This window comes from Gossypium arboreum, chromosome 5, assembly GCF_025698485.1.
Source record: "Gossypium arboreum isolate Shixiya-1 chromosome 5, ASM2569848v2, whole genome shotgun sequence".
In the NCBI taxonomy this organism is placed as follows: Eukaryota; Viridiplantae; Streptophyta; class Magnoliopsida; order Malvales; family Malvaceae; genus Gossypium; species Gossypium arboreum.
Window position 1 is genome coordinate 871,082 of NC_069074.1, and position 25,510 is coordinate 896,591.

The 25,510-nt window shown below is 33.1% G+C and overlaps 3 protein-coding genes and 1 long non-coding RNA gene across 6 annotated transcripts; 2 read left to right on the forward strand and 2 right to left on the reverse strand.

Annotated features, from left to right (window-relative positions):
• Positions 1-66: 66 nt before the first annotated feature.
• Positions 67-2,884, reverse strand: LOC108484281 (uncharacterized protein C3F10.06c). Of its 3 annotated transcripts, none has more exons than XM_017788013.2 (7): positions 2,413-2,884; positions 2,160-2,315; positions 1,393-2,038; positions 1,030-1,133; positions 836-944; positions 681-740; positions 67-446 (listed from the first exon to the last, which is right to left on the reverse strand). In XM_017788013.2, exons 1-7 carry the CDS (start codon positions 2,476-2,478, stop codon positions 283-285), a joined length of 1,305 nt encoding a protein of 434 aa, XP_017643502.1. In that variant the 5' UTR covers positions 2,479-2,884; the 3' UTR covers positions 67-282. The 3 variants fall into 3 exon arrangements, with proteins under 3 accessions (XP_017643502.1, XP_017643501.1, XP_052884386.1); XM_017788012.2 differs by having other exon boundaries at positions 2,160-2,320; XM_053028426.1 differs by having other exon boundaries at positions 310-446; positions 836-949; positions 2,160-2,320.
• Positions 2,885-4,046: 1,162 nt separating this feature from the next.
• On the reverse strand, positions 4,047-10,064 carry LOC108484214 (uncharacterized). Its single transcript, XM_017787920.2, has 14 exons — positions 9,522-10,064; positions 8,332-8,387; positions 8,038-8,212; positions 7,670-7,771; positions 7,386-7,457; positions 7,112-7,228; positions 6,891-6,968; positions 6,074-6,136; positions 5,894-5,990; positions 5,693-5,771; positions 5,412-5,623; positions 4,853-4,998; positions 4,512-4,634; positions 4,047-4,428 (listed from the first exon to the last, which is right to left on the reverse strand). The coding sequence occupies exons 1-14, from the start codon at positions 9,606-9,608 to the stop codon at positions 4,276-4,278; spliced, it is 1,560 nt and encodes a 519-aa protein (XP_017643409.1). The 5' UTR covers positions 9,609-10,064; the 3' UTR covers positions 4,047-4,275.
• A 2,435-nt stretch (positions 10,065-12,499) lies between these two features.
• Positions 12,500-16,717, forward strand: LOC108484215 (uncharacterized). The gene is made up of 2 exons (XR_001871213.2): positions 12,500-13,492; positions 16,225-16,717. It is a non-coding gene; the product is annotated as an uncharacterized LOC108484215 (long non-coding RNA).
• A 1,564-nt stretch (positions 16,718-18,281) lies between these two features.
• Positions 18,282-21,797, forward strand: LOC108485010 (receptor-like protein kinase 5). Its single transcript, XM_017788880.2, has 2 exons — positions 18,282-21,066; positions 21,157-21,797. The coding sequence occupies exons 1-2, from the start codon at positions 18,468-18,470 to the stop codon at positions 21,573-21,575; spliced, it is 3,018 nt and encodes a 1,005-aa protein (XP_017644369.1). The 5' UTR covers positions 18,282-18,467; the 3' UTR covers positions 21,576-21,797.
• The last annotated feature ends 3,713 nt before the right edge of the window (positions 21,798-25,510 follow it).

Consider the following 25,510-nt stretch of genomic DNA (forward strand, 5'->3'; position numbering starts at 1 on the left):
TCAAGTATTTATACTAATTATATTCTCAAGCAACATAATGTTTGATATCAAATAGACTCAAAATCATAAGAACATAATCAATGGAATTTTATTGCTAAATCTAAAAAATTGGTTAAATTATAAATATACATGGAATTTTAAAAATACAAATTAAAACTAAACAGCAGTTTAAAATTCAGTTTTCACTTAAGATTTTCTCTCCTGAACGCTACATTTCAATAATAATTCCGCCAGTCAGCACCATTTCACTGTTAACATGTAAAGAGAGGTGACTAAAATAATTTAAACTTCGGCAACTTCACTATTAAGAAAACTGAAAACTTGCTTGAGATTTCCTCTGGATGGCCGGGCCTTTATTGCAAATTTACAAACATATACAAGTCGTCGCCGCATCTCACATTTTGTGATACCAGTCTCACTGAAGGATTTGCCATCATCAAAAGATCCTAACAGAGGGGTGCAAGAAACTTGAGAAACTATCCAAGGAGTCAGCAAAGGAATGATGCTAACAACAAGCCTTGTTGCACGGAAAGTAATTAGTTTTGGTTTCAGGGAGAAGAGATTTCATCAATTAATTTTATCTATTTTCTTAGGCATCAAGCATAAGCAAGCAAAAAGATTGACTGAATCTAATTTGGTAAACATATGGTCATGTGGAAGCTAGTTATAAGATTGCATACCTTCATCATTAAATAATGATATCAAGATAGCCAGACAAACGCATACACTAATATCTTCCCCTGATAACAGATGCAGATTCAATGCTATTAAAAACCTGAAGATGGTTCAGAAGAAAAACAGTAGTTATATTAGGAAAATGGCATGTGACATTTACCGTCGTGACAACATATAAGAAGTGTTCTCCCTTTTGTAAGATTTGATTTTGCAAAGTTAACCGCAGAAGGAAGGTTATTAAACAAAGAAAACCGGTCCATCTTCGAGCTCTGGTCAGTAAAAAAAGGAGGGAAAAAGTAAGCAGGAAATGTACAAAAAATGATAATTAACAAGCTAATGTTCCGGCATACACACCACAATAGGAAGATGCAAATACGCTTCGGCCTCTTGATGATGGACAGAGATTGGCCATTGATCACAATTCAATACACAGTCAATGTTAGATGAACGTTCAGCCGCTGTACCACATGAGCAAAACAAAGTATAAGGCACATGAAATTATCACACAAAGGGCTTACTGCTGTATTGTCACTGAAATATATACTAATACATTCTAACTTGTGTCACGATCAATTTAGTCCTACAGGTTTAATTATGTGGGATTTTATAGCAGATAACATCCATCAGACATGCTCCGAACCTCCAAGGAAAATTAGCAAAAATTTTATAACTAAATTAAATTAGCAATCACGAGCGTAATTTGCTAATACATCATACCGATTTGAGAGGAGCCAAGAGCAAGATTAGTAGATCCTAGCCAAAATATTCCACATTCTTCATCAGAAGGGCTAATCGTAATGTTTGAAAGATCAGGGTCCAAACAAGGTGATCTCTCAGAGATTGAGGGTTTGACAGTGATCTGAGGGGCATCTTGCCCTCTTCGAGCACGATATACTCTGTCCTTCTCAACTATATCAGCAACCTTCTGGTTACATACATCAGGTCCAGTGCTAATAAGATCATAGGCATGATTCCAAAAGAGATTAGGAGACAAGCCCCTAGCCCAACTTTCTTCATCATCCCCAGCTCCAGGTATATAATTCCAACTAAACTCTGAGGTAGTCCTATGTTGAGTTACTCCGCTTGTGGAAGATGCAGAAACAAGAATTATAGGTGTGAAATCCCAAGAATCATAATCCGGTACTTCATTTATCCAGATGACAGTTTTCTGAGAAATCCATAGAGGACGCAAAGGCTTCTTCAAGCACGATGCAAGGATCACAATATCAGCTCCGCTTGTTTCCAGGTCTTTGGTCCATCCTTCTAATCGGTCCTCAATTGCTGCCTTCTCAGTTTCAGAAACCCAAAGGGGAAGATGCAATGAACAATCCCAATCATGAGAGTTACACCCTGTATTTGAATCCTGCAGAGAATAAAGCAAGTTAGAAGACAAGAACAAGAAATTTCTTCCACCAGAAAACTACCAATCATGAAAATTGGGCAAAATTAAGAAACAATGAACAAAGAACATCAGCATTTCTCACCTGCTTCACCAATGAAGCATCAGCATTAGACAACTTGTTTAAAAAATTAAAAATGGAGCGATTCAAAACACAAGTCCAAATAGGTATAGTTTTCGACATACTATCAGGAAACCGTTTCCCCCTCCGTGTCGAATCAACTATAATACACCCTCCCTTCTGTCCTACCAATAAAAAAACCCAAAAAAAAAAATCATTTCAAATTCTATTTCAAAAAGAAAACCAGAAAAAAAAGGGAAAAAGAGAGGAAATTTACCAGCGAGAAGGGCGATGTGGAAGTTAAGACGAGAAGTATTGAAAGACCAATTATTGGTATGACCATCGGTGGATTTAAAGTAACAAGTGGAGTGAAATTTGGGATTATACCAGAGACCGCAACGGAGGTTAGCAACGAGAGGGAGTTGAGGCCATAACTGGGAGATTTCACCCACAAAGATTGAATCCTCGTAAATTGATCTAAGTGCGTTGTAGAGAGTGTTGTCTTTACGTTTTATCGTCCTTGCTGCTCTGTATATGCTTAGCTTTGTTTCGTTTTCCATTGTTATGGAGGTTCTGTTTACTTTAGTTTCCTTTTTTTTTCCTCGAATGTTTTTGTGTTTGAGGTTTTGGGGCTCTTTAGGGTTTGGGGTTTTCAGAGTTCAGACAGAACAAGATTTCGTTATTACGTTTACATTACATGTGTTTTATTGTACTTTCGGAGATGCAATGCTAGTGGTGAAGTGATGCCACCTGAAAAACTGAATATAATATGAAACGATTTAGGGTTCGTTACAGCAATGGCGAAGCCAAGCCCAAAGGCAAAGTAATTTGGACCGCTTTGATTGGGCCGACTGAGAGCAATCACCAAAACTATCGATAAATTTATAAATGTTAACATTTATAAATATTTAATATACAAAATTTTAAACATCAAATAAATAAAACAGAACTAGAAATTTTGTAGTTTGAAAAATATGTATTTAGAATACGCATTTAAAAATAATATATAATAAATAATGAAAGTAAGATTTGAAATTGATAATAACAATACATATAATTATCAATATATGCAAAAATGTTGGTGAAATAAATTGTGTAATAAAATTTAAAATGTATAAAAATATTAAAATTAACCTTTGGTTGAAGTGGTAAAAAAAAGATTTTACAACTAGGAATAGCAACTAGGCGAGATGGAGCAAGTTTTTGCATCCTAGCCTAGAACTTTACCAATTCACCCTACCCCCAACACAATTCTTAAGAAAATAAAAACTTAATATATTTTTTTAAGCAAATAAATTACAATTTTAATTTGTTTTAGTTTTTATTTTGAAGCAAATGTGATTTTTTTTAGTTTTGACTTAAAACTCAATATATTTATTTATTAAAAGAAAAATTTAATATATATACATATATTAGGGATATTTTGTAAATATCTTGAGTCGGGTGAATTTATTTCAAACTCAATTCTAACCGACTATTTTTTTCTAATTTCACTTGACCCACTCCAAATCCAATTTTCAAAAAAAAAAATCTAATCCTAATGGGTTTGGTCAAAGCCGTCAAATTCAGATTTTTTTGTCATTCCTATCCAGAGCTTAACATTTGCAATTCTTTTTTTGTATTTTTTTAAATAAGAAAAATACAAAAACACTCATAATAATATTAAGTTATTTAAAATACATAATGATTCGTTAATAGAATTGGTGTCAAGTTGAGTTGTGATTTTGATTCAACTATACTACGAATAAATAATAATTAATTAAAATAATGATTTTTTTTTTCGGGGGTGGAGGGGGTGATGCGGCAAACGACCGCGGTATATGACAGGACTGATAAATTAGAAGAGTTAGAGAATGGCAACTCAACAGAGTGGGGATTAGAAGAGAACTGTGTGAATTACAAACACTAATGTTTCTGACATTTGAATATTAACGGTGTATAAAAAAGATTTATAAAATTACAGGATGAAATGAATTCAAATTACAAGGCCAGCCCAGAGATGGGTTGATAAATTACGAAAAAATCGATTGAATTGGAGAACAAAAAATGGGAGAAAAGAAAATACAATCCTAACCACTAAAAGTCAGTCAAATAAGGGAATAACCGAATAATCAAGCCTCTGTTACCTATCATTGGAGTCTTAGACATCATATTTTTTTGGTTGATGCCAGTGAGCCAAACTTCTCCCCAACGAGCCTAGGAGCGAGGCTTTGGGAGTGGCTGCTTTCTTTCCATATAAATGCTTCCCTCCAAGGTCCGTGAACTCTGGACCCTTGTCTTTGTTCCTTTCAATCTACAGAGTAGCCAAATACTGCTAAAGCTTTGAACAAGTAAATGAAAAGCTTGTTATGAATAGCTAAGCCACAACTCGCATACCTTGTGTATCTTTCCATTCTTCAAGTTATATCGAATACCAGACCAATTTATAGTTTGAGAGAAATGCGACCAGAATGCAGAGATCGGGTATAGAAAATTATCAACCAGCATTGCAACAAAAATCTGCACAATCACAAAACAATTTGATTTATATTATCACATGCACGTAAGTATCTCTGATATCCAATGTCTAGCTTAAATAATGACAAAGCAATGTGTTCAAAGTTTTCTTCATCACTCTGAAAATATATACAGTTCTTTTTTTTTTTTTTGGGGAGAGGAACGGAAGTCTAACAACTCATTGCCATTACAGATATTAATGAGATGATACAGGTGTTTACCATGCTCCAGTTGTAATAATCAAGTGAGAGCTTAGGTGCCTCTGGAGATAAAATGTTGCATAGTTGAACTTCAATCCTTGTTAAGTTCCACATAGAAAGTAGCTCCGTGAAGGTACATATAGCTAGCCAAATCGCTAGTAACAATCCTGTGCAAACACAGTTCGGTTAGTACCAGGCTCTAAATTCAACTTTAATACCATAGTATACTTCTCTAGCTTCCATTTTGTTAAACTGGATGCTTTACCAAATAAACTGCAACAAAATTTCTATCACGTTATGAGGTTACTGCTAGCATTTCTAGTTGCAGAAGGCTAAAGAGTTATGCAACCCTGATATACAAGTATGTCTAAATTACTAATAGTCCAATACGTAGATGGCCAAGGGGAACTTGTAAATTATCTGAATAAGTCAGTACCGTCTCAGGCAGACAAAAAGTAAACACTTATTATACAAACACTTCCAAAACTATTATTGCCATCCAGGTAAGGACCTGAAGCATTGGATTCATCTGAACTATTAACGCTACAACCTACCTAAAAAGGAAAAAGAGTGTGCTCACCACCAGAAGTACAGGTTGTCTCGCCATATGAATAACCTTTTATATAGATTTGTAGTGCTGCTGCAACATGAACCATAGCCATGAAGTACGGCGCAACAAATCCCCATGACAGATAGAAGTGGGTTAAAAACAGTGCTCTATTCATTAGCCAATTAACCGTGCTTATATATGATTCCAAAACAAATGTTTGCTTCCTCAAGTAATTCCAGTACCTACTCAAGAGGTCAAAGTCAACATGGATATGAATATAATAGAAAAGCTTAATGGTAACAACCACAAACCTTGAGAAAGTAAGATCACTTGCAATAGGATGAGGGAAAACAGCAACTGGAGGAGATGTAATAAGCCTCTTCTGGGCCCCTGAGAAGACACAATACATGAGCAGTGAGAAGGTTGCAAGTCAATGTACAAAGCTGCTATTCTAATATCAACAGAAATATTGAATTTCTTATTGGTAAAAGATTTAGTAGAGGCTATAGTACCAGCTATAGCAGCTAGAGTCATATCATCAGAGTATCCACCATCTCGAAGTCCCGAGACCACACCATAGTTATCATGTCTAAAATCATCAGCATGCATCTGAAAAACAATCTAGAAGAATCAGAAATAATTTTTTCGAATTGGCACAGGAAGCACTGAGAAGGATAGGAAGAGCTACTTGCCATCATGCACCCTCCCCAAAGAAAAAATGTTTTCCCACCAGTAGCAAATCCCATTGAGCATGGCTGTAGAAGAGACATGCAATGAGTACATGAACTAAAGAATACAATAGTCAACTTATTTGAGAAAGATTAAAATAGCACATGCAATATCAACTGCTAGACCATAGTTACGCATAAAAGCAAAAGTTTTTCCACTTATCATTTGTTTGTTTTTTTGCTGTGTGTTTTTGGGGGGGGGGGGATTTGGCTTCACATCTTGGCCAAATTCACATGATATAAACAGATGAGGCAACACTGCCCCTATGCACCAACCATCTATATGTATAGTGCTCAAGTCTTGTTTGAACTTTGGGCTATGGAGTAAGTTAAACATGAAGCAGATATTCGCCAACTTGCTGCTGCTTTAGGATTTCAGTAAGTGTTTTCCTGTTGATTTATGTGTGTTTAATCTTTTAGTAGGGGAACAAGGTTGTTTAGCTAGCATAATGCTTATCTAGTAATCAAAGGTTGCACCATATAACTGCATGATGGCAGATTGGGCAGTAGGACATGAATAAAACAGGGAGTCATAAATAAATGAGATATTAGAGTGCCTGACTGATGCATTGATCAGAATTTATGTAATAATTCAACCATTAGCAAAGGGCTTATGGCAGAGTCCTAATATCTTTTATTTTGGCTGTACTCTTGTTCTGATAACAGGTTTTCCCCTGCTCTCTTAGATTAAAACAATGCCAGTGATCCAAATAATAATAATAATGCAGTCAGGTGTCTGCAAATATCCCAGGAAGAAGACTAAGTATAGATGGCACCATACCATATGGTATTCGTAGATGCAGTAACTCCCTAAAGTTCCAGATGGTAAATCGAGAGGGTATCCAGTTTGAATAAATATCTGCATATATTGCCAATAAAATGAGAACCTCAGAACAAAATCAGTAGTTTACACTCTATGCACCATAACCATAATAAGCACTCATGTAAAGGTTAAAAATCTTATTATTTTGACTGAAGGTACATGGATGAATACAAACATACCTCAGGATTCTTTTCCATTTCAGTAGTGAGGACACCAATTGATCCTGGGTGGAACCTAACATCATCATCCAAAAATAATACGTACTTGGAATCTTTATGCATATTCTCCACCCCAACCTTCACAAAATATACCAAATATGTATATTGCTAAGCATGTATGGAAAACACTTCTATCAGAGGGAACAAGGACTAATGTTAAATAATATTAATTAAAATGTATGAGGCCCGGTCATTTGCAAAATCAGTTCAACAATCTGGAAAAGTTCTTACATACCAGCTGGTTATGTATTTTCTGACTACAGGTTGTTGATAAACCAGCTACAATGACTCTTGCATCCACATCACCCTGGTTAGAGAAACATGCAGTGAAATCAGGAAAGCAAGTGCTGAAGCCACAGTGAAGGAGCTCAAATGAAGCCCTCAAACACTTGCATGAAACAAAGTGGAAGCATTTTTGGAAGTTTTGGAATAAAGGATTATCAGTAATTAACAATCCTATTGGATTTTATTGTCAGATAATATTATCAGAATGTACAATAAAGTAAATTGGTGGTATACCTTAAATTCTGTTATTAACTGAGATACAGCATGGTAAGCGGGGTCTTCAGTACTTTCAACCACAAAAAGGAACTCAATTGGACCACCATAAAGAGATGTGATCTGCCTCCATCAGTATTAAGTAGAAATTTCAGAAAAATACTTATTGCAAATATTAACATTTTAAAATAATCAACTCTGGTTGAGTAATGTTAAAATATAAAATAGAACAGGTGGGATATGCCTAACACTCATTAAAGGAAATTTAATCAAAATTCCATTTTTCTATTGAGCAAATGTGGGAAAGGAAAAGATAAATGCACACTTCTTTAGAAACCCAGAGAAGACACCACAAGAGTTGGTTAGAATTCCTAACATAAAATACTCACCTGACTCTTCCAATTGTGTAGATTATGCTCTCCAAAACCCTTTAAAGGCATCACAACCGAAACCCGTGGTAGATTGACCTGATTAGAGTGCTCAAGTTCATTAATATCATGGCATAGAAAAGCAAAGCTATTGCCGCCTTTTATGCCATCTTCTATTCGATTGATCTCTCTTTTCCTGTGAAGAGCCAAAAAATGCAGGTATATATAAATATACTGAGAGTTCAAGGTAATGCTGACAGCATGGAACAGTCATGTCATCCTGCTGTTTAAATACTCAGCTTTAAAGCCATGTACCTGACATAGGCAGCAAAAGCCCACCCAATAGCAAGAGTCAAGCAGATTACACATCCCTATATTATATACAAAACATTAAGATTGTTGACCTTTTTTAATTCTAACAGGCAGAGAGTGAGAGAGAAAGGTGATGATTAGTTAATAAAATAATACATTCATAAATAGATCAGTGAAGTAATTCTAAAGTAGTAAAAGAAGGAAGCCATAAGTCAAAAGCAAAAGAATATCAGCTAGTTGAATGGATAACATGTATTGGTCAAACATTGTATAGTTCATCCAAAAATTGCAATTGGTAATGAATGTAAAAATGTAAGCATGTTTCCATAGTTTTTCTTTTGATAATCCATTAGTTTGGAGCTGACTTCATCTGCTTTCCAATGAGGCAACCTTTGTTCAATTAATTGACATACCAGCCTTCCCTCCAACAACTCAAATAAATCAATAAACTAAACAAAAGCTCCCATTATGGAAAAATGGTATTTAGAGAAGGAGCCTTCTGTTCCATTTTATTTTAATACTATAACAAAGATCAACTCAAAGCTTAATATTAAAACCTTACCACCTCGATACCTTCCAATGGACATGAAGCAAAATTAAGGAATTTACATCTACAAACTTCATAACCATTACAACGAAATTGAAGATACATTGCTCACTATCATAATAACAGTCATCTTTGTGACTACATATCAGAACTTTCATCTCCACTACGTAACAGCAGTATTTTTTTTCTTTCTTCCTTTTTCCTTTTCTTTTTGTGTGTGTGTAATTAAGAAAAGGCCTTTTTTGGCTCTAAACTTAGCTATCTAGACCAAATGATAATGAAAAAACTCCATTTCCGCTTAAAAAAAAAAGTTATAGCTTCTTTAAAGAATAGGTCTTTAAGGTTGCATGGAGAAATTTTTTTTTTTAAAACATAATAATAATAAGCTAACTATAAAGGTGACAAAAAGTTAAGAAGTAGTCCGATATCCATTAATTTCTGAGAAAAGACACAAAATAAAGTTTAGAAAAACTGAAACGAGTTCAAGAAAGCCATTCAGCTTATTTCCATACGTTAAATCTCTCCAAACAACGAAAAAGACGAATACATACATTGTTTGGCTCTATTTACAGATAATTATGAACTCCGCGCGGAAGCGGAACACAATAAAGTAAATGGATCTAAACCAGAAAATATTAAAACACACCTGGATTTGAATAAAAACAGCAAGAGGACTACAAAATGCTCTGCTGAGAGATAAGAGAAACGAATCGGCAGAGTGCAATGCTGACATTCTACCGTCTAATTTATTGTGTTCCTCTTCCCTCTCTGCGATCCTCTTCGACGGAAAGGGTTATCTTACTAGCCAAACAGAAAAATCAATCAATTGATCAACCAAACACACACAAACACGAGAAAAAAGAAAATTAAGCCCTAGAATTTAGCAATGGAAGCTTTCGTCTCTTTCTTCTCTCTCCCTCTCTCTCCCTCTCTCTCTCTCCCCGTGTTTGAATGAAGGGCGTGTCCTGGGTTTCTGAGAGAAAGGAAAAGATCAGAAGAAAAGGAAGACGACGACGACGATGATGATGATGAAGGAGAAGTGGCCTGCGTAATTTTTTTAAAAAGAAACTTTTGGAATTCAATTTTAGCTGGGAAAGAAAGAAAGGCAATTGACCACGCACATCTGTACTTTTCTTCCCTTTTTTTAAGGAAAAATTACAAAACAGACCGACAGATTGGAAAAATAAAAACACAAACAAACAAAATTAAAAATAAAATCTAATGAGAAAAAAGAGGGAGAGACCGTTAGATGTGTTTGTTGTGTATATTGGAAGTTTCTGAAAATATTTGTTTTATGTTTTAATTAGTTGTATATTAAAATAAAATGAAGTTAGAATTATAGATGATACTATTAGGTTAATTTGGTTGTTTTATTCAATAATAAAGATGTGAACAGTAAAAAAAAATTGGTAGGTCAAGCTTGGAACAGTAAAGCAGTAGTTTTCCCATAAGTTGAATCAGTAAAAAAGAAAATTAGTTGTTCAAATATTGATTAGTGTAAACTAATTTTTTGGGTTTTTTAAAAATACATTAAATATTAAAAATAATATATATTTTATGAGTAAATTTATAACATAATCAAAATTTACATTACTCAGTCCAATAATCTAATTCTTAAATACATCAACCGATTTGTCCCAAAGAAAAATACATCAACCGACACTAAACGCGGGAATGAATTCCCATCATTTTTCAAAAGTTATTGTAGTTATAGTATTTGATTATGTTTAAATTTAGTTTTTCTCAATTTATGGATGTTAGGTATTATGACAAAAAGGATAAAATTAATGGTGGAGAGTTTGACTATTGTTTTGAGTATGAAACAGTTTTGAAATTTATAGTCTACATCAATCTTTAATAAATTATATATAAATGTTTATAAGTTTATTAAAAAAAAAAGAGTTACGTTTCATAACTGTTCATATTTTTAGGGATTTGTTTTTATCTTAGCCAACTATATTTTTAGATTAGTTTCTATGATTTTTTTCCAACTCCTTTATTGTTTTCTCCTTTGCAATAAATATTTTATTATTTCTTTTAGAATAGTTTCAATCTCATTCATTCTAATATTTTTAATTTTTCTAATTGTTTGTTTGTTTAATTTTAAAATTCAGATATCAAATAATTTTAACAATTTGAAATCAATCTATTTATTGCCTCATTGAGAAATCAATGCTTAGAGTTCCTCAGTTAAATTGAAAAAAAACATAACCACCTAATAATTTGAATAATTTTTTAAATAATTTAATAATTATTTTATAACTATTTAAAATTGAATTAATTTTACTAATAATTCAAATATTTATTTATATAGTAAAGTATTTTGTGTTTGCTTTCCAAAAAAGTGAGGTTGAACAATGGTGCGCATAACTTTTATCCAACATTGCGATGCCAGCTTTGTTGTTTGAAAGATCCATGGTATTTCAACTTTTCCCTTTTTGTGCGCCACTGCTTTCGTATATTTTAATGCAAACAATTGTCCATCCCCGATTACCTCAATCATGATCCACATGTTTTTAGATTGCAGAGACTATCTGTAATTACCAATGAGGTGAGTATTTAATTAAATCGAGTTGGGTCGAGGTAAGTCGAATTAAATTAAAAAGTTTTGTGTTAAGTCGAGTCAAGTTAATTAATTTTATTATTTATACTCAATATTATATTTATATGAATCGATTATTTAATTAGTAAGCGAAGTATAAAATTATTTAACTACATAAACAATATAATAATTTTACCTTTTAACTTAATGAGTAAATATTTATCAAAACAATGTAGTATTGCTTTTTAACTTAATGGTTTTGACTTTTAACTTTAAAAAAGGTAAACATTTATCAAAATTGCGTAGTTTTATCTTTTTTTATTCAGATTTTCAGATAACTTGAATTGTGTAATTCATATTCGAGTTAAACCGAAAAATTTAATTTTTTATTCGAGTTTATTCAAATAACTCGAACTATTTAATTCAAAATTTGAAAATTTTATGAAATTTTTCGAATCAAATCGGATTTTATTTACTCCTACCGACTAATATCAAACAATTTCAAGTGTTAAAAAATGATATTTTCTTAAATTTATATAATTTATAATTGTGGTTAATTAACTGTTTTTAATAATTTTATTATAAATTTGAATTTTATCTTTTTATATAATATTTAAAACTATTTATATATTTTTCCAACTAATAAATAAGAGAACAATCTGATTCAGTAGCATTTAAATCCATATCCTTTTACATTAATAATAATACATATATTTTATGATTTAAAAGAATTAAAACCTAACCATTGTACAAACTCTGCAAGACACAAACTTTAATTTATATTATCTGTACTAAAATCATACGAAAATTCAAGCAATTCAGCAAATTGAGAAAATGCGTAAAATGGTCCACACACAGTGACCACCGAAATTCCGAGGAAATTCATTTTTCATATTCTGTACTTTATCCTATCATTATTAAAATTAAAAAATATATATATATTTAAATATATTTAAATTTAATAAATTAATAATTCATATTATAAATTTAAAAATATATATGTGTAAATTATTTTCATATAATTACATCCAACCTATCATATCGAGTCTTGTTATAAACAGAACCTTCTTGGGTTGTTAGGCTGTGAATGAAAAGTCCAGATGCGCAAAACTGCCACCGTTACGGCAACTGAGATTTTTTTTCTTTCCTAGGGCAGTTTAAAATTATTAATTCCAAAATAAGGGCGTTTTTAATTTATTTCTCAAATTAAGATATCTTAAGCCACTTGGATGCCTATTCATTTCTCTTTAAAAGCAAAATATCCTAATCACTCTTTTCTTTGGAATCGAATTCAACCTGGAGAAATTTTTTTGAACTTTTTTTTTTTGGTTAAAATTTTAAGCTACTTTTTAATCATAATTTTATTTGAAATAATAAGTGAAATGCAGAAAAAATATTTTAAAATTCAAGTAGAGCAACATAGTATAGTCTCCTCTTTCAATTTTCAATACTCTATTTGGTATGTCTCGCTTTCGATTGAATTTTAATTTGAATTTTTTCCTTTTTATGAAATAGGGTTCAACAGTTTCACTGTATGTCCTCATCTTTTCACTAATGAAACTCTAATTTAACTAAAAAAGAAGTTCAACAGTTTCAACTTTGCCTGAAATTTCTCCAAAGTGTATGGGGCAAGGGGGTTTCTCTAGGGATTTGGTAGAGACAGACGAAGTTGCCGTCCGCCATTTAGATCCCCTCTTTACCCTTATTGGGAAATTTAATCACATGGGATTCAGTGGGGAAGGCATAGCGTCAGCCATGGTCGGATTAGTAAAAGGAATTATTTAAGCCGACAAAGTAGCGCACAATGTGGCCGGGTTTTTGGATGCGATATCGACGGGGCAGCTGAGCTCAAAATCGTTGGATTTGTAAGGGAACCGGATTTTAATGATGGATTTCGAACCAGGCTTTTTCGTCAACCATTTTGTTAAGGATTTGGGGATTTGTTTAAAGGAATGTCAGATCATGGGACTTGCTTTGTAGTTCAACAGCTTTATTTGTTGCTTATGGCTCATTGAGGAAGGAATATGAGAACTCAAGCTCTGATTTTGCCTCTGTACAGGCTCACCTTAGAACCGGTAAACTGCTAAATACTTATATGTTTGATAAATTTCTAGTACTCTATAAAAGTCAATATGCAATTTCATGGTAAATTAAAATATGCAGTCTCATTGTTTGTTGCACTTCATAAAATATTCAGTTTGGTTGACATGATTTTGATGGCCTATTAGTTATTGTCTTCCATAAACTAACTTGCAACCTTGTGTATTTTTCTGCTACCATTAATGAAAGCTATGGTGCAGGCAATGCATTTGAATGGCGTTAGAAACTTATATGTGCTCCGTTCATTCATCATAAATGACTTGAATAGTATCTTCTGCTAGGTAGAATGTGAATGATGAATGTTCTTCATGCTATTAGACTCTATTTGTTCTCAACCTGAAATACTTGTATGAATAGCTAAGAACATCCATATTTTGAGTGGAACTAGCATTTATGTTTGCCTCACTAGGCTTCATTTTGTTCCCAAGCAAGAGAAAAAACAATGTTTAGGAGTTGGGGAATAAGAGAGCAAGACTCATACAGGCAGGGCAATGTTATTGAACATGTTACATGATAGAAAACTCTTTTATTCCCCATCAATCTATTAGCATCTAATTAAATATAGTAGAAAGATTAAGTGTGCAGCAGCCTAGCTGTAACAGCCTGAAAATCAGTGGTTTTGGAATTTCATTTTCAATGATCGAGTCGAGGTTAGTATAAAGTTTAGTTAAAGTTTGGTCCATTTATTTTGTCAATTGGATAGTTAATTAAGGTATAAAGACTAAATTGTAAAAGTGATAAAAGTTAACCATTATGGATTTTTAATTAATCGAATAACCAATCGAGCAATTGAACCTTTCTTAAACCACCAAATGGTGGTAGATGACAACTTTCACCCATCAAAATATGTTAATCATCATTAGCCTAAGTTAATTAAGGTTAATTAAGTTAATTATGATTTATTATATATTAATCTAAGTATAAATAAGAAAAGAAAATAAAATAAAGACATTTTTATTCATCTTCTTCTCCAACCTCACGAACTAAGAAAGAAAAATAGGGGTTTCATGCTTTCAACATTAGGCCTTCATATTTGGTAAGATTTCAAATCCTTTTCTTGTAATTTTTATGTAATTAGGCCTTGAGAGCTTAATTTAACTAGCCCGTGTACCAATTTGTAAAATTTTTAAAGTTTTTAAAAGTTGCCATTATTAAATCGTGAAGCTTTTGGTATTAAATTGTTAGATTTTAAACTTAGAAATGAAAAAATTGACTAATTTGTAAATTTTAATGGTTAGTTTTTTAATGTAGGAACTAAGTGTAAATATTTCAAAATTGATATTAATTTTTTGTAAATATAGATAATAGAGGGCTGTAGAAGGCTGAAATTGAGATCAGTTTCGAAATCGAAGCTCAAATTTAAAAGTTATAACAACTTCGATTTTAGGGACTAAATTGAATAAAATGAAAAAGTTTAAGGAACATTTGAAAATTGAATTTAAGGAACATTTGAAAATTGAAATTGAACTGTGATATGCATAAAATAGAACGTTAAAAATATTCGAATTGATAAATTAAAATGAATTATCATATAAATTGAAAATTGAACCAACCGGAAGATATTTGATGAAAGAGAAAATTGTAGATTAGTGTCTAACATTTTGTTATTGTTATTTTTTCCAGATAAGTTCATATGACGTGATTATATATAATAATTTAAATATGTTTGAATTATGAATTTGTTTGTGTGCATTGTAATTTTGAATTGATTACGATTTAATACAAAAAGGTGAGACATTGTCTAAATTGTAAAGAAATGATACTACGTGTTATATGTGTCTGAATGGATACAAAATGTTCTATGATGGAAGAATATGTATATGATGGCACTACAGTGATTTGAATGTTACGAATATAGTATTAATGTCCGCGTAAATTTAGTAAACGATTAGGATACGGTTGACATGCCAATATGATTATTTGTGTGCGTGTACGGGTTTAGCACTTCGGTGTTCTCTGTTCAACACTTAAGTGCTCTCTGATCAGCATTTCAATACTTTCTGCTTAGCATTTTAGTGCTCTATGTTTAGCACTACGGTGCTTTCTGGTGTGATGTAGTTACCCGTGAATTAAATGTTACAAGTTTAATGTTCAAAATGGAAATTTAATGTTTTGATATCGTAAATGGAATTGAGTTGTGAATTGTACTAAATTGAATAGCATATTGATGTTGAACTGCTATATGACTCGATTACGTGACGACTCAACTTATCGTTGTGAAATGCTATGTCAAAAAAATTGTAACAAGTTAATTAGATGGTTATGTTTGATTAAAAATCAAAGTATGTTATTCGTTTTAATACCTATAAATTTATTAAGCATTCGAAATGCTTACCTAGTTGATTTTCCCTTTTTTGTAAATTGTTGGTTTGCGGAACTCGTCGATCAGATCAACTCGAAGCTCACACTTCACTTTGGCTAGATAGTTGTTTAAACTTGATTAATGCTTGATTTTGGAAAACTAATGTTCATATATGCAATAGTAAAGGTTTTAAAGATCTAAATGTGGCATTTGAAAGCCAATTTTGTTGATGAAGTGGTATGATTAATGATGATATTGAAAGACTATATGGCATGGTTAATTTGATTGAACTTGATCTAGTTGAATTGTTTGTTTTGGTGTCAAATTGTGGATTTGTTGAATTGAATGTATAAATTTGGAAAAATGGCATATATTTGACATGTGATTGAACTTTATTTTATGCAGGTTGAAGGTGCACAAAGGCACCAAATTGTATGAAATGGTTTGGTTGATTGAAATAGGTACCAAAAGGTCTATTTTGTGCTGAAAACAAAGTCCATGTCAAAACGTTAAGTGATGATCGTCGCAATGAAGATTTGGGATTTGGACCACGGCGTGACAAGGAACCCTGTCGTAATAATGAGGCAAACTAGACAGTCACATTGCAACGAGTAACTTCACATCGCGATGTCGTATTGAAATTTTGAAAATGTTGCAGTTTGGTCCTAATACGGTTCTGGGTTAACTTTAGAGCATTTGTAAGCTCAAATAAGACCCTGAGAAAATTTGCATAATGAACTTATGATCTGTAATGATTGTGTTTGCATTTTTTTATATTTTAATGTGAATTTTAATTGTCTGTAGTTGTTCCGGTAACAACTGTAACATCGTGTAATTTGGACTTGATGATTGGATCGGTCGAAGAGTGTTACACTAGCAGAGGACTATTCAACTGAAATTGTGGTGATTATTCAATTATTTATTGATTGCATTATCTTGAGTGAAGATTTAAACAAAACACAAGACCATTCCACTAAGAATGGTGGCCTAGAAAGTGTTCAATAAATTAATTAGGAGTGGAATGTTAAATTAAACTTGGTAGCAGCCTACCCTAGCAGGACCCATAGACCATAGAGGCCATGAAAATGTTCTTTGACTGAGCTTTGAAACCAGCTCCAGAGTCTGTTCTCCATTGATATGATGTCAAACTCTGCAATTTAAAAAAAATCCGATCGATCCTACGTTTATGATGTACTGATCTGCTCGGAATGGAGACTACTTTTTTTAATGAAAATAAAGTCTTCTCGTCAAAGTCTTCGGCAATAATTTGTGTTGATCCTCATCCAAAAAGTAATATTCTTTACTTTTTTTTTTTTGGGGGGTCCTTTCTCTCTTTCTGTCCACTCCCGTCCCCAAGGCTAGCATCAGTGTTTTCCCTACCTCTTTAAAGAAATATTTAGTCATGACTTATGACTCTTCCATTTAACTACCACTATACCATTTTCCAACTGATGTGGCACTTTGAACATTTGCATAAGAAAAGTAAGAACACTAATATAAAAGACTAAAAATGGATAGGATAGGAATGTTTTGGAGATAGAACTATTATGCTACTAGTCATTAACCTACAATAATAATCATATATCTATGTACATTATTACACCATTGATGGGATTTTTCCTTCCAAAATTTTTAATCTACCTTTTAGCTCTCCCCATCTTTATTATGCATATATAGTTATATCAAATATACATACCCTCAAAAGTTTTTTTTTATCTAAAACACGTCATCGGGGTATTCATCCCAAACAAACTTAAAAAAAAGTAACTTGCTCTACCTTTCTTTTGTGAAAAAGAAAATTTTGGATAATTGATAGAAATGGTGGTTGTTTTCGTGGAAACAAACAAACGTATTGGAAGGGTCAGATGGTAATAGAAAAGTGATGCCTTTGTCCGTTTTTCTACATGCTTTTTTCCACGACTTGCACGTGGGGTTGAGGCTAGAATTGCTTATGAGCCGAGTCGAATCGAGTTTAACTTAAGCTTGATATTAATATATTTTATATTTATTTAAGCTTAGTTTGGCTCAAAATGTGAGTCTAAATTTTTCTCAAACTCATCCATATTTGTAAAAGACTAACCCAAACTCATTTTAGGTTTGCCCATATTATTTTTTAAAAAAATATTTATTTTATATTATTTTAATATTTATATTAGAGTAGTATTATATATTTAGTGTAGATTTATTTTATTAATAGGTCGAGCCAAGCTCAAGCCTTAAATGTTCAAGTATGAACCCAACCTATATTTTAAACAGGCATAAATTTTTTTGTCTTAATCCATTTTTCGGGTCTAATATTTTTATCTAAACTCTCCCAAATTTCGAACAGACCTTTAAGTTTAGTCGAGTAACTCAACCTATGAACAAGTCTAGTTGAGAATTGTATCTTTAACGAGAAACACATTATTTTTATTGAAGTGGTATAATTGAGTCTAAGATATCATTTTTCTAAAAGAAAAGTTGGCCATAATGCTTAACCCCTTTGATCACTCCAATGAGTATATAAATATTCATTCCCTGAATATTTGGAAGCATAGACCTTAAAGATTCATTCTTACATGTATCATTATTACTACCCATATTTCACTTAACCTTTGACAACATAGTCCTTACAGTGTGGGTCTCATTCACACTTCCCAAAGTTCCAAATGTCAAAGCCAACAGCCGGTTTCCTCAAAATTCATTTCAATGCCCTCGTCCTTATTCTCCTTGTCTGCCATGCAAGTTCCCAGCTGCATGCTGCTCAAGAACAAGCTATCTTAATCCAACTAAAGCAATATTGGCAAAACCCATCGTCCATCAGCCACTGGACCCTCTCAGCAAACTCCACTAACCATTGCAGCTGGCCTGAAATCACTTGCATTAACAACTCAGTCACTGAGTTAGGCCTTCCCAACAAGACCATCAACGGTGCAATCCCGTCTCTCATTTGTGGCCTTCAGAACCTTGCATCCCTTGATCTCAATTATAACTACATCATAGGTGAATTTCCAAAAACTCTCTACAACTGTTCCAAACTTGAGTATTTGGACCTCTCTCAAAACTATTTCGTTGGCCCCATTCCTCATGACATCAACACACTAGGCCGGCTCCAGTACTTGAATCTTATGGTAAATAATTTTTCAGGCGAAGTTCCTGCCGCCATTGGATCGTTGCAAGAGCTAAGGACCCTTCTGCTTGTTAAGAACCAGTTCAGTGGTCCTCTCCCGCTAGAAATTAGCAACTTATCCAAGCTTGAAATTTTGGAATTAGCAGATAATTCAGAATTCATGCCGTCTAAGTTTCCTTCAAGTTTCACTAACTTGACGATGCTGAAGACTTTATGGATGTCTGGAACAAATTTAATTGGTGAAATCCCTGAGATAATTGGAGATATGAAAGCTCTCGAGGTATTGGATTTATCTAAAAATGCACTAACGGGAGAAATCCCAAAAGCATTGTTCTTGTTGAAGAATTTGAAGGCGGTATACCTTTTCAACAATACGCTATTCGGAGAGATTCCTCAAGTGATTCGAGCTTCCAATCTGACAGTAATTGATCTTTCTCAAAACAGCCTGACTGGAAGAATACCGAGTGATGTCGGGAAGCTAGAAAAGTTATCCATTTTAGTTCTGTTTTACAATCAACTTTCAGGCGAAATTCCTGAAGGCCTCGGCCAAATCTCCACGTTAACAGACGTTAGATTGTTTGGCAATAGATTGTCAGGCACTCTACCTCAAGATCTCGGCCGATACTCGATGCTTGAGAGATTTGAGGTTTGTTCTAACAGGCTGACAGGGCTGTTGCCTAAGCATTTATGCGATGGAGGTAAGTTGCTGGGAGTTGTAGCGTTTGACAACAATCTTACGGGACAATTGCCAACCTCACTCGGTAACTGTGATAGCTTAGTAATGGTTGATGTCCGCCGGAATGGTCTTACTGGGAGCATTCCCAGTGGACTATGGACATCGTTGAACTTATCAAAGTTAATGATAAGTGACAACATGTTCACTGGTGAGCTTCCCCGAAAAGTGTCGGATAATCTCTCCAGACTCGAGATGAGTAACAACCGGTTTTTTGGAGAAATACCTGTTGATGTGAAGCTGTGGAGGAACCTTTCCGTATTTAATGCCAGTAACAACTTCTTCAGTGGTACAATTCCTGGAGAATTAACTGCCCTTTCATCTGTACAAGTTCTTTTGCTTGACCGAAACCAACTTCATGGTTCCCTTCCATCTGATATAATCTCATGGAACTCACTCGCTACTCTAAACCTTAGCCAAAACCAACTTTCGGGACAAATTCCAGAGGCCATTGGTTTTCTACCGAGCCTAAACTTATTGGATCTGTCTAAAAACGAATTTTCAGGCCAAATTCCTCCTCAACTTGGTCAACTAAAGTCTAGTTTCATTAACCTTTCTTCCAATCATCTCGTGGGGAACATCCCAAAAGAGTTCGAAAATGGTGCGTACTCCAACAGCTTCCTAAACAATCCTGGTCTCTGTGCAGGTACTGCAAATGTAAACCTCCGCATTTGTGGTTCACAAAAAAACCCGAACTTGAGTTATCCTCGAATTCTTATTTGGATTTCGAGTACAGCAGTTCTTGTACTGTGTTTGTCAGTTTCATTCTTCCTCTCTAAATTCTGTTGGAAGAGAAATCGCGTCTTGGATCCGGAATGGGAGCTCACCGCATTCCAAATGGTGACTTTCACGATAAAAAGCATTTTGTCAGGATTGGAAGGCCAAAAAAACAAGATTGGAGATGGGGGATCAGGAGAAGTATACCGTGTTGATATAACTGGCAATGGTGATTTCGTTGCCGTTAAGAAGATTCGGAATAAGATAAAGCTTGAGAGGGAATTGGAGAAGGAATTTCAAGCTGAAGTTATGACACTGAGCAGAATTAAGCATTTGAACATAGTGAAACTGATGTGTTGCATGTCAAGTAAGGACTCGAAACTTCTTGTTTACGAGTACATGGAGAACGGGAGCCTTGACCTATGGTTGAATAAGCACCGAACATCGGGTATCATCTTGGATTGGCCTAAGCGATTCCGAATCGCGATCGGGGCTGCCCAAGGACTCTGCTATATGCACCACGATTGCTCCCCACCCATTATTCATCGAGATGTGAAGTCAAGCAACATCCTGTTAGATTCTGAATTCAATGCCAAAGTTGCTGATTTTGGTCTAGCTAAGATGTTGATCAAAGGAAAACCAACAACAATGTCTGCGGTGGCTGGTTCGATTGGCTACATTGCTCCTGGTGAGTTTTAGCCTTCAATATTGCATCCAATTCCACTAGCTTGATTTCTAGTTAAATATACATTATCATTTATTTCGACTTGAACTGTAGAATATGCTCATACACGGAGAATCAACGAGAAGGTCGATGTTTATAGCTTCGGAGTCATCCTTTTGGAGCTGACAACAGGACGAAAACCGGATCACGGGGATGAAAACAGACCACTTGCAGAATGGGCTCAACGTTACTATGAACAAGGCAACTCGATAGTTGATGCATTAGCTGAAGATATCAAAAAAGCTTGTCACTTGAACCAAATGTGCAATGTCTTCAAACTCGGTCTCTGTTGTACAAGAACATTGCCTCCGTTAAGACCTTCCATGAGAGATGTTCTGCAAATTTTAGTCCAAAGCGCTCATCCTCTTGATTATCAAAGTAAGAGCGCTGAAAAGGAGTTTGATAAGGCTGTTTTGCTTCAAAAGTTGAAAGATGGACCGACCTTCTGTCCCAATAATGTTTACTCAGTATGACTTTATCCATTGGCATTATTATTATTGCAACAATCAAGAATTTAAATATGCTTAAAGTCATATTTTTTTAAATTTAAAGATTTCTAGAAATATAAATAATAGCAGTAGGAATTGTATAAAACTTGTCTGATTTGTACTAATAGTTATAAGGACTTCAACTATTTTAAATTAACTTGGTCTTGGTATGTGTATAATTGAGTTGAAGAAAATATTTCATCTAAATTTGCTAATAGTTATAGAATATTAACTATTTTAGATGAACACTGGTCCCAATATCAGCCTTAGCCTTAGCCTTAGCCTTAGCCATTTCACTATTTGTTACCAAGAAAAACAGACACCTCGTTTTCCCGACTTGCTCTAGTATGGCAATTAATTGGATAGAACTTTCTTGACCATAAACCAAAGACCCACTTTTTTGGGGCGACAACAACCATACATTAGTCCACTCCGAATAAGAATAAATAACCACACGGACTAAGTCTTTTTTGGACTCTTCCTTTTTCTTTTCCTTTTTATATCACTTCTTTTGGATAGATTAAAATCTGTGAAGTTAAACTTGTAACATTTAACTTATTAAATCACGTACTCATCCTCTAATTTTATAAAAAATTCATTTTAGTCCTTTATTTTTTTTAAATTTTTAAATTTATATTTCTTGTCAAATCACCTCAAAATAGATAGAAAAATTAATATTTTCTAACCACACTTGAATAACATGCTAACATTTAATTTAATTTTTATTTTTAAATATTCAAAAATAAAAATAAATATTTTAAAAATTAAAATCATTAAAATATAAGAATTATTTTTTATATTTTAAAATTTTAAAAATTAATTAAATGTTGGTATGTCATCCATATAAGAATCCACGTGTATGACATTTTAATAAAGTTAGTAAACATTTACTTTTCTATCCATTTTAGAGTAATTTGATAAAAATATAAATTCAAATACTAAAAGAGACCAAAAATAAATAAAAATTAAAATAACTTTTTTTGTAAAATATATTTTATTGACCAATCAAAATTTCTTCCCAAGATCTATAATTGTCTCAAAAGGTCCAATAATGATAAAGTACCAAAAACATCATTATGCGAATATCATATATACAACTTTAAATGATATTTTTACATGAAACTATGTAGTGAAACAGGTCAATATAATATATGGTTTAATAATGCTGAATTCATTGTGCATCTGAAATTTAATTCTTTTTATTTTTAATTTTAAAATTCTAATTTCTCTAATCTTTTGAGGAAGTCCAATTGAATTCTGTTAAATTGATTTGGGTAGCATTCATAAAATAAATAAATAAAAATTACTGATGTGATTAATATTACAGACATTGAAAATTAAATAATTAAATAAAAATATTGAATCTAAATTAGATTTTTATTCTAAATAAGAGGTTGGAAGGTTAAGCGAAAGTCAATTTAGAACTCATGTGATGGCTTGACGAGTCAAAGATGTTCACCGTCTCTTGTGTGGTTTAGGTTAGAGTCACGCTGGTCGCGTTGATTATTCGGGCTTTTCCCTGTTATTTTAACTCACCAAAAAACATAATCTCTTTTAGTAAAATACTTAAATAGTGAAGATTATTATGCTACACTGAAAAATATATATTACATGGTATAGCGTGTTTAAAAGTAATTATTATTTTTTTCCTCTTAAATTTAGTAAAACGGGAGAAATTACGTCCAATGTCATTAAATTATTAGTAAGTTTATATTTTCATCATTTAACTTTAAAAAGTTACAAAATAACCACTAAACTATTCTAAAGTTTTCATTTAAGTTACTAGGTTGATGAATGTATTTTTTTTTTTAAATTCAACTAGCGAGCTCCAATCGACAATTCGACAATCAATATAGTAGATTAATAGTCATTGATAAGTAGAAGATCAATACAGTAGATTAATACTCATTGATAAGTAGAAGAACATACCTTAGATCTAAATCAATTTGACGGTCATTGCCGAAAATCAAAAAAGAAATTTGTTTGGATCTTAATTCGTATATTTGTAGCATTCAAAACTATTTCATGAAAAAAAATAAAATGTAGAAGAGAGGGGAAGGAGAACTTTCAATTGGCACAGGTAGTGCAAACAAAAAAGGCCATACAATAAATATTTTAATAATCTAGTGACTTGAATAAAAAGATTCTAATAATTTAATGACTATTTTATGATTTTTTTAAAGTTAAGGAACCAAAAAGAAAAAAGTTTAGTGGCCTTAACGGTTAATCCTAAAAAGAATATAACAATCTCCAATCTCATAATATAATAGCCCATTAGCCCTGGAAAGATGCCCTTCCCGGCCCACTTGTTAACAACTGCATGGATAGAAGTTAAATGCCGATCTTGCCTACCTCTCGATGCCCCATCATTACCCTAATCTTCTTCTTTCTTTTTTTCCCAAGGAGCCCTTAATTCAATGATTGCAAAATACTACGTTTCGTGTTAACTGATGATCAATGATTTAGTGTATTTATTATTGAAAGAAATAAAACTGAATCTGCCAAACAAATACATAATTTGTGGATATAAACAGGGTTCAAGTTATTTGTTCCCGTGATTAGAATTCACTATTTCAAAAGTTTCACATGCATATTAGGGGGTCTTTTAAATCTAATTATAAAATATACACTAAAAGTCAAGTTGCTTGAATGTTTGATATTTATGGTGGCACCATTTGTTTAATAATATGCTAGTCTCATGGTATACAATGATATAATAGGTGAAAGAAATAAAAATATTAATTTTTTTTTATATAAAAACATCTTTTTATTTTATTTATAAGTTAAATTAATTTACTTATATAGCCCTTATAATATATGATTTTTTGTGTTAAAATTATATTCATTTGGTAATTTGTTAATTGAAGTTGGTGTCTGGCAACCTTGCTTGAATTGGATAGATTGAACCGGATATTAATTCAAAGAAAGTTATTAGATTGATTGATTTGAAAATCGCTATAAACTAGTTGAATTATTTTCTAATAATTTATTTAATTACAACGGACTAATTGATTTTATTGATAAATTAATGTCTTGAAGTCTGATTTTATAAACCTTATTATTCGATTGATTACATATTTAAATAATAGCATTGAGGTAGGAATGGTGTTAGCTTTTAACTCAAGTGGAGAAGATGGTCCAAAAGAAAGAGCATCAAGAGTTGGGAGAAAAAGACTAAAAACGTTAATACGGAGAAGGGGAGCAGGGAGCCCACAAAAACGGCACGGCAACAGCACAACACAGCACATAGACGCTAGCTCCCGTAATAGAAACACAAACAGTGGTGCAGGGGGTCGACAGCGAGTGTCAGATTCAGACTGAGGGTGGAGGCTGCCAAAATTTTGTGGGTCATATTCACTACAAAGCTTGGCTGGCTGGCTCCGTTCCCCTGTTTTTCGCTAGACAAAACGACAACAACACTCATTTATAAGCCCAACTCAACATAGACAAAGAAAGAGAGAGAATGTGAAAACACAAATTTAAGGAAGTAAAATTTATTTGTAAAAAAAATTGAAAAATAAAAGATATGTCTCCTTTCTACCATCTGTTTGGTAAAATCCCAACGATGTCGATGATTGCCTCTGTACTTTACCTATCTATCCACCCCATTTGCCTTTTTTTATCTTACATGTGAAATGAAAACCCTGTTATTACCGCCACCCATGATTATAACCCCTATCCCTTACATTAATTAAAAACGTGACTCACAGTAAAGTTTAGGTTAGGTTACCCCCAACTTCCCCCACACATGATAATTACATCTTTTAAATTTCTGGGTCTGCTTTTTGGCAGTAAAAAACCGAGATTAGTTTAGGGATAAGTCTTTAGGTGAGCATAGAAGGGGGAACGGCTTTGATGCATGCATGCATGCACGCGAGCTGGGTCCAAATTTTTGGCAGATAGATTACAGTAGTCCAATA

What these genes read in the sequence shown, in the direction of transcription:
- LOC108484281 (XM_017788012.2), bottom strand. Translation starts at nt 2,695, where the DNA reads ATGGAAAACGAAACAAAGCTAAGCATATACAGAGCAGCAAGGACGATA. An exon ending in ATGCTTCATTGGTGAAGCAG is followed by an intron (nt 2,039 to 2,159) that starts GTGAGAAATGCT and finishes TATTCTCTGCAG; the next exon opens with GATTCAAATACAGGGTGTAA. An exon ending in ATTTGCATCTTCCTATTGTG is followed by an intron (nt 945 to 1,029) that starts GTGTGTATGCCG and finishes TTTACTGACCAG; the next exon opens with AGCTCGAAGATGGACCGGTT.
- LOC108484214 (XM_017787920.2), bottom strand. Translation starts at nt 9,608, where the DNA reads ATGTCAGCATTGCACTCTGCCGATTCGTTTCTCTTATCTCTCAGCAGA. An exon ending in TACACAATTGGAAGAGTCAG is followed by an intron (nt 7,772 to 8,037) that starts GTGAGTATTTTA and finishes TGATGGAGGCAG; the next exon opens with ATCACATCTCTTTATGGTGG. An exon ending in GCATCTACGAATACCATATG is followed by an intron (nt 6,137 to 6,890) that starts GTATGGTGCCAT and finishes TCTCTTCTACAG; the next exon opens with CCATGCTCAATGGGATTTGC.
- LOC108485010 (XM_017788880.2), top strand. Translation starts at nt 18,468, where the DNA reads ATGTCAAAGCCAACAGCCGGTTTCCTCAAAATTCATTTCAATGCCCTC. An exon ending in GATTGGCTACATTGCTCCTG is followed by an intron (nt 21,067 to 21,156) that starts GTGAGTTTTAGC and finishes CTTGAACTGTAG; the next exon opens with AATATGCTCATACACGGAGA.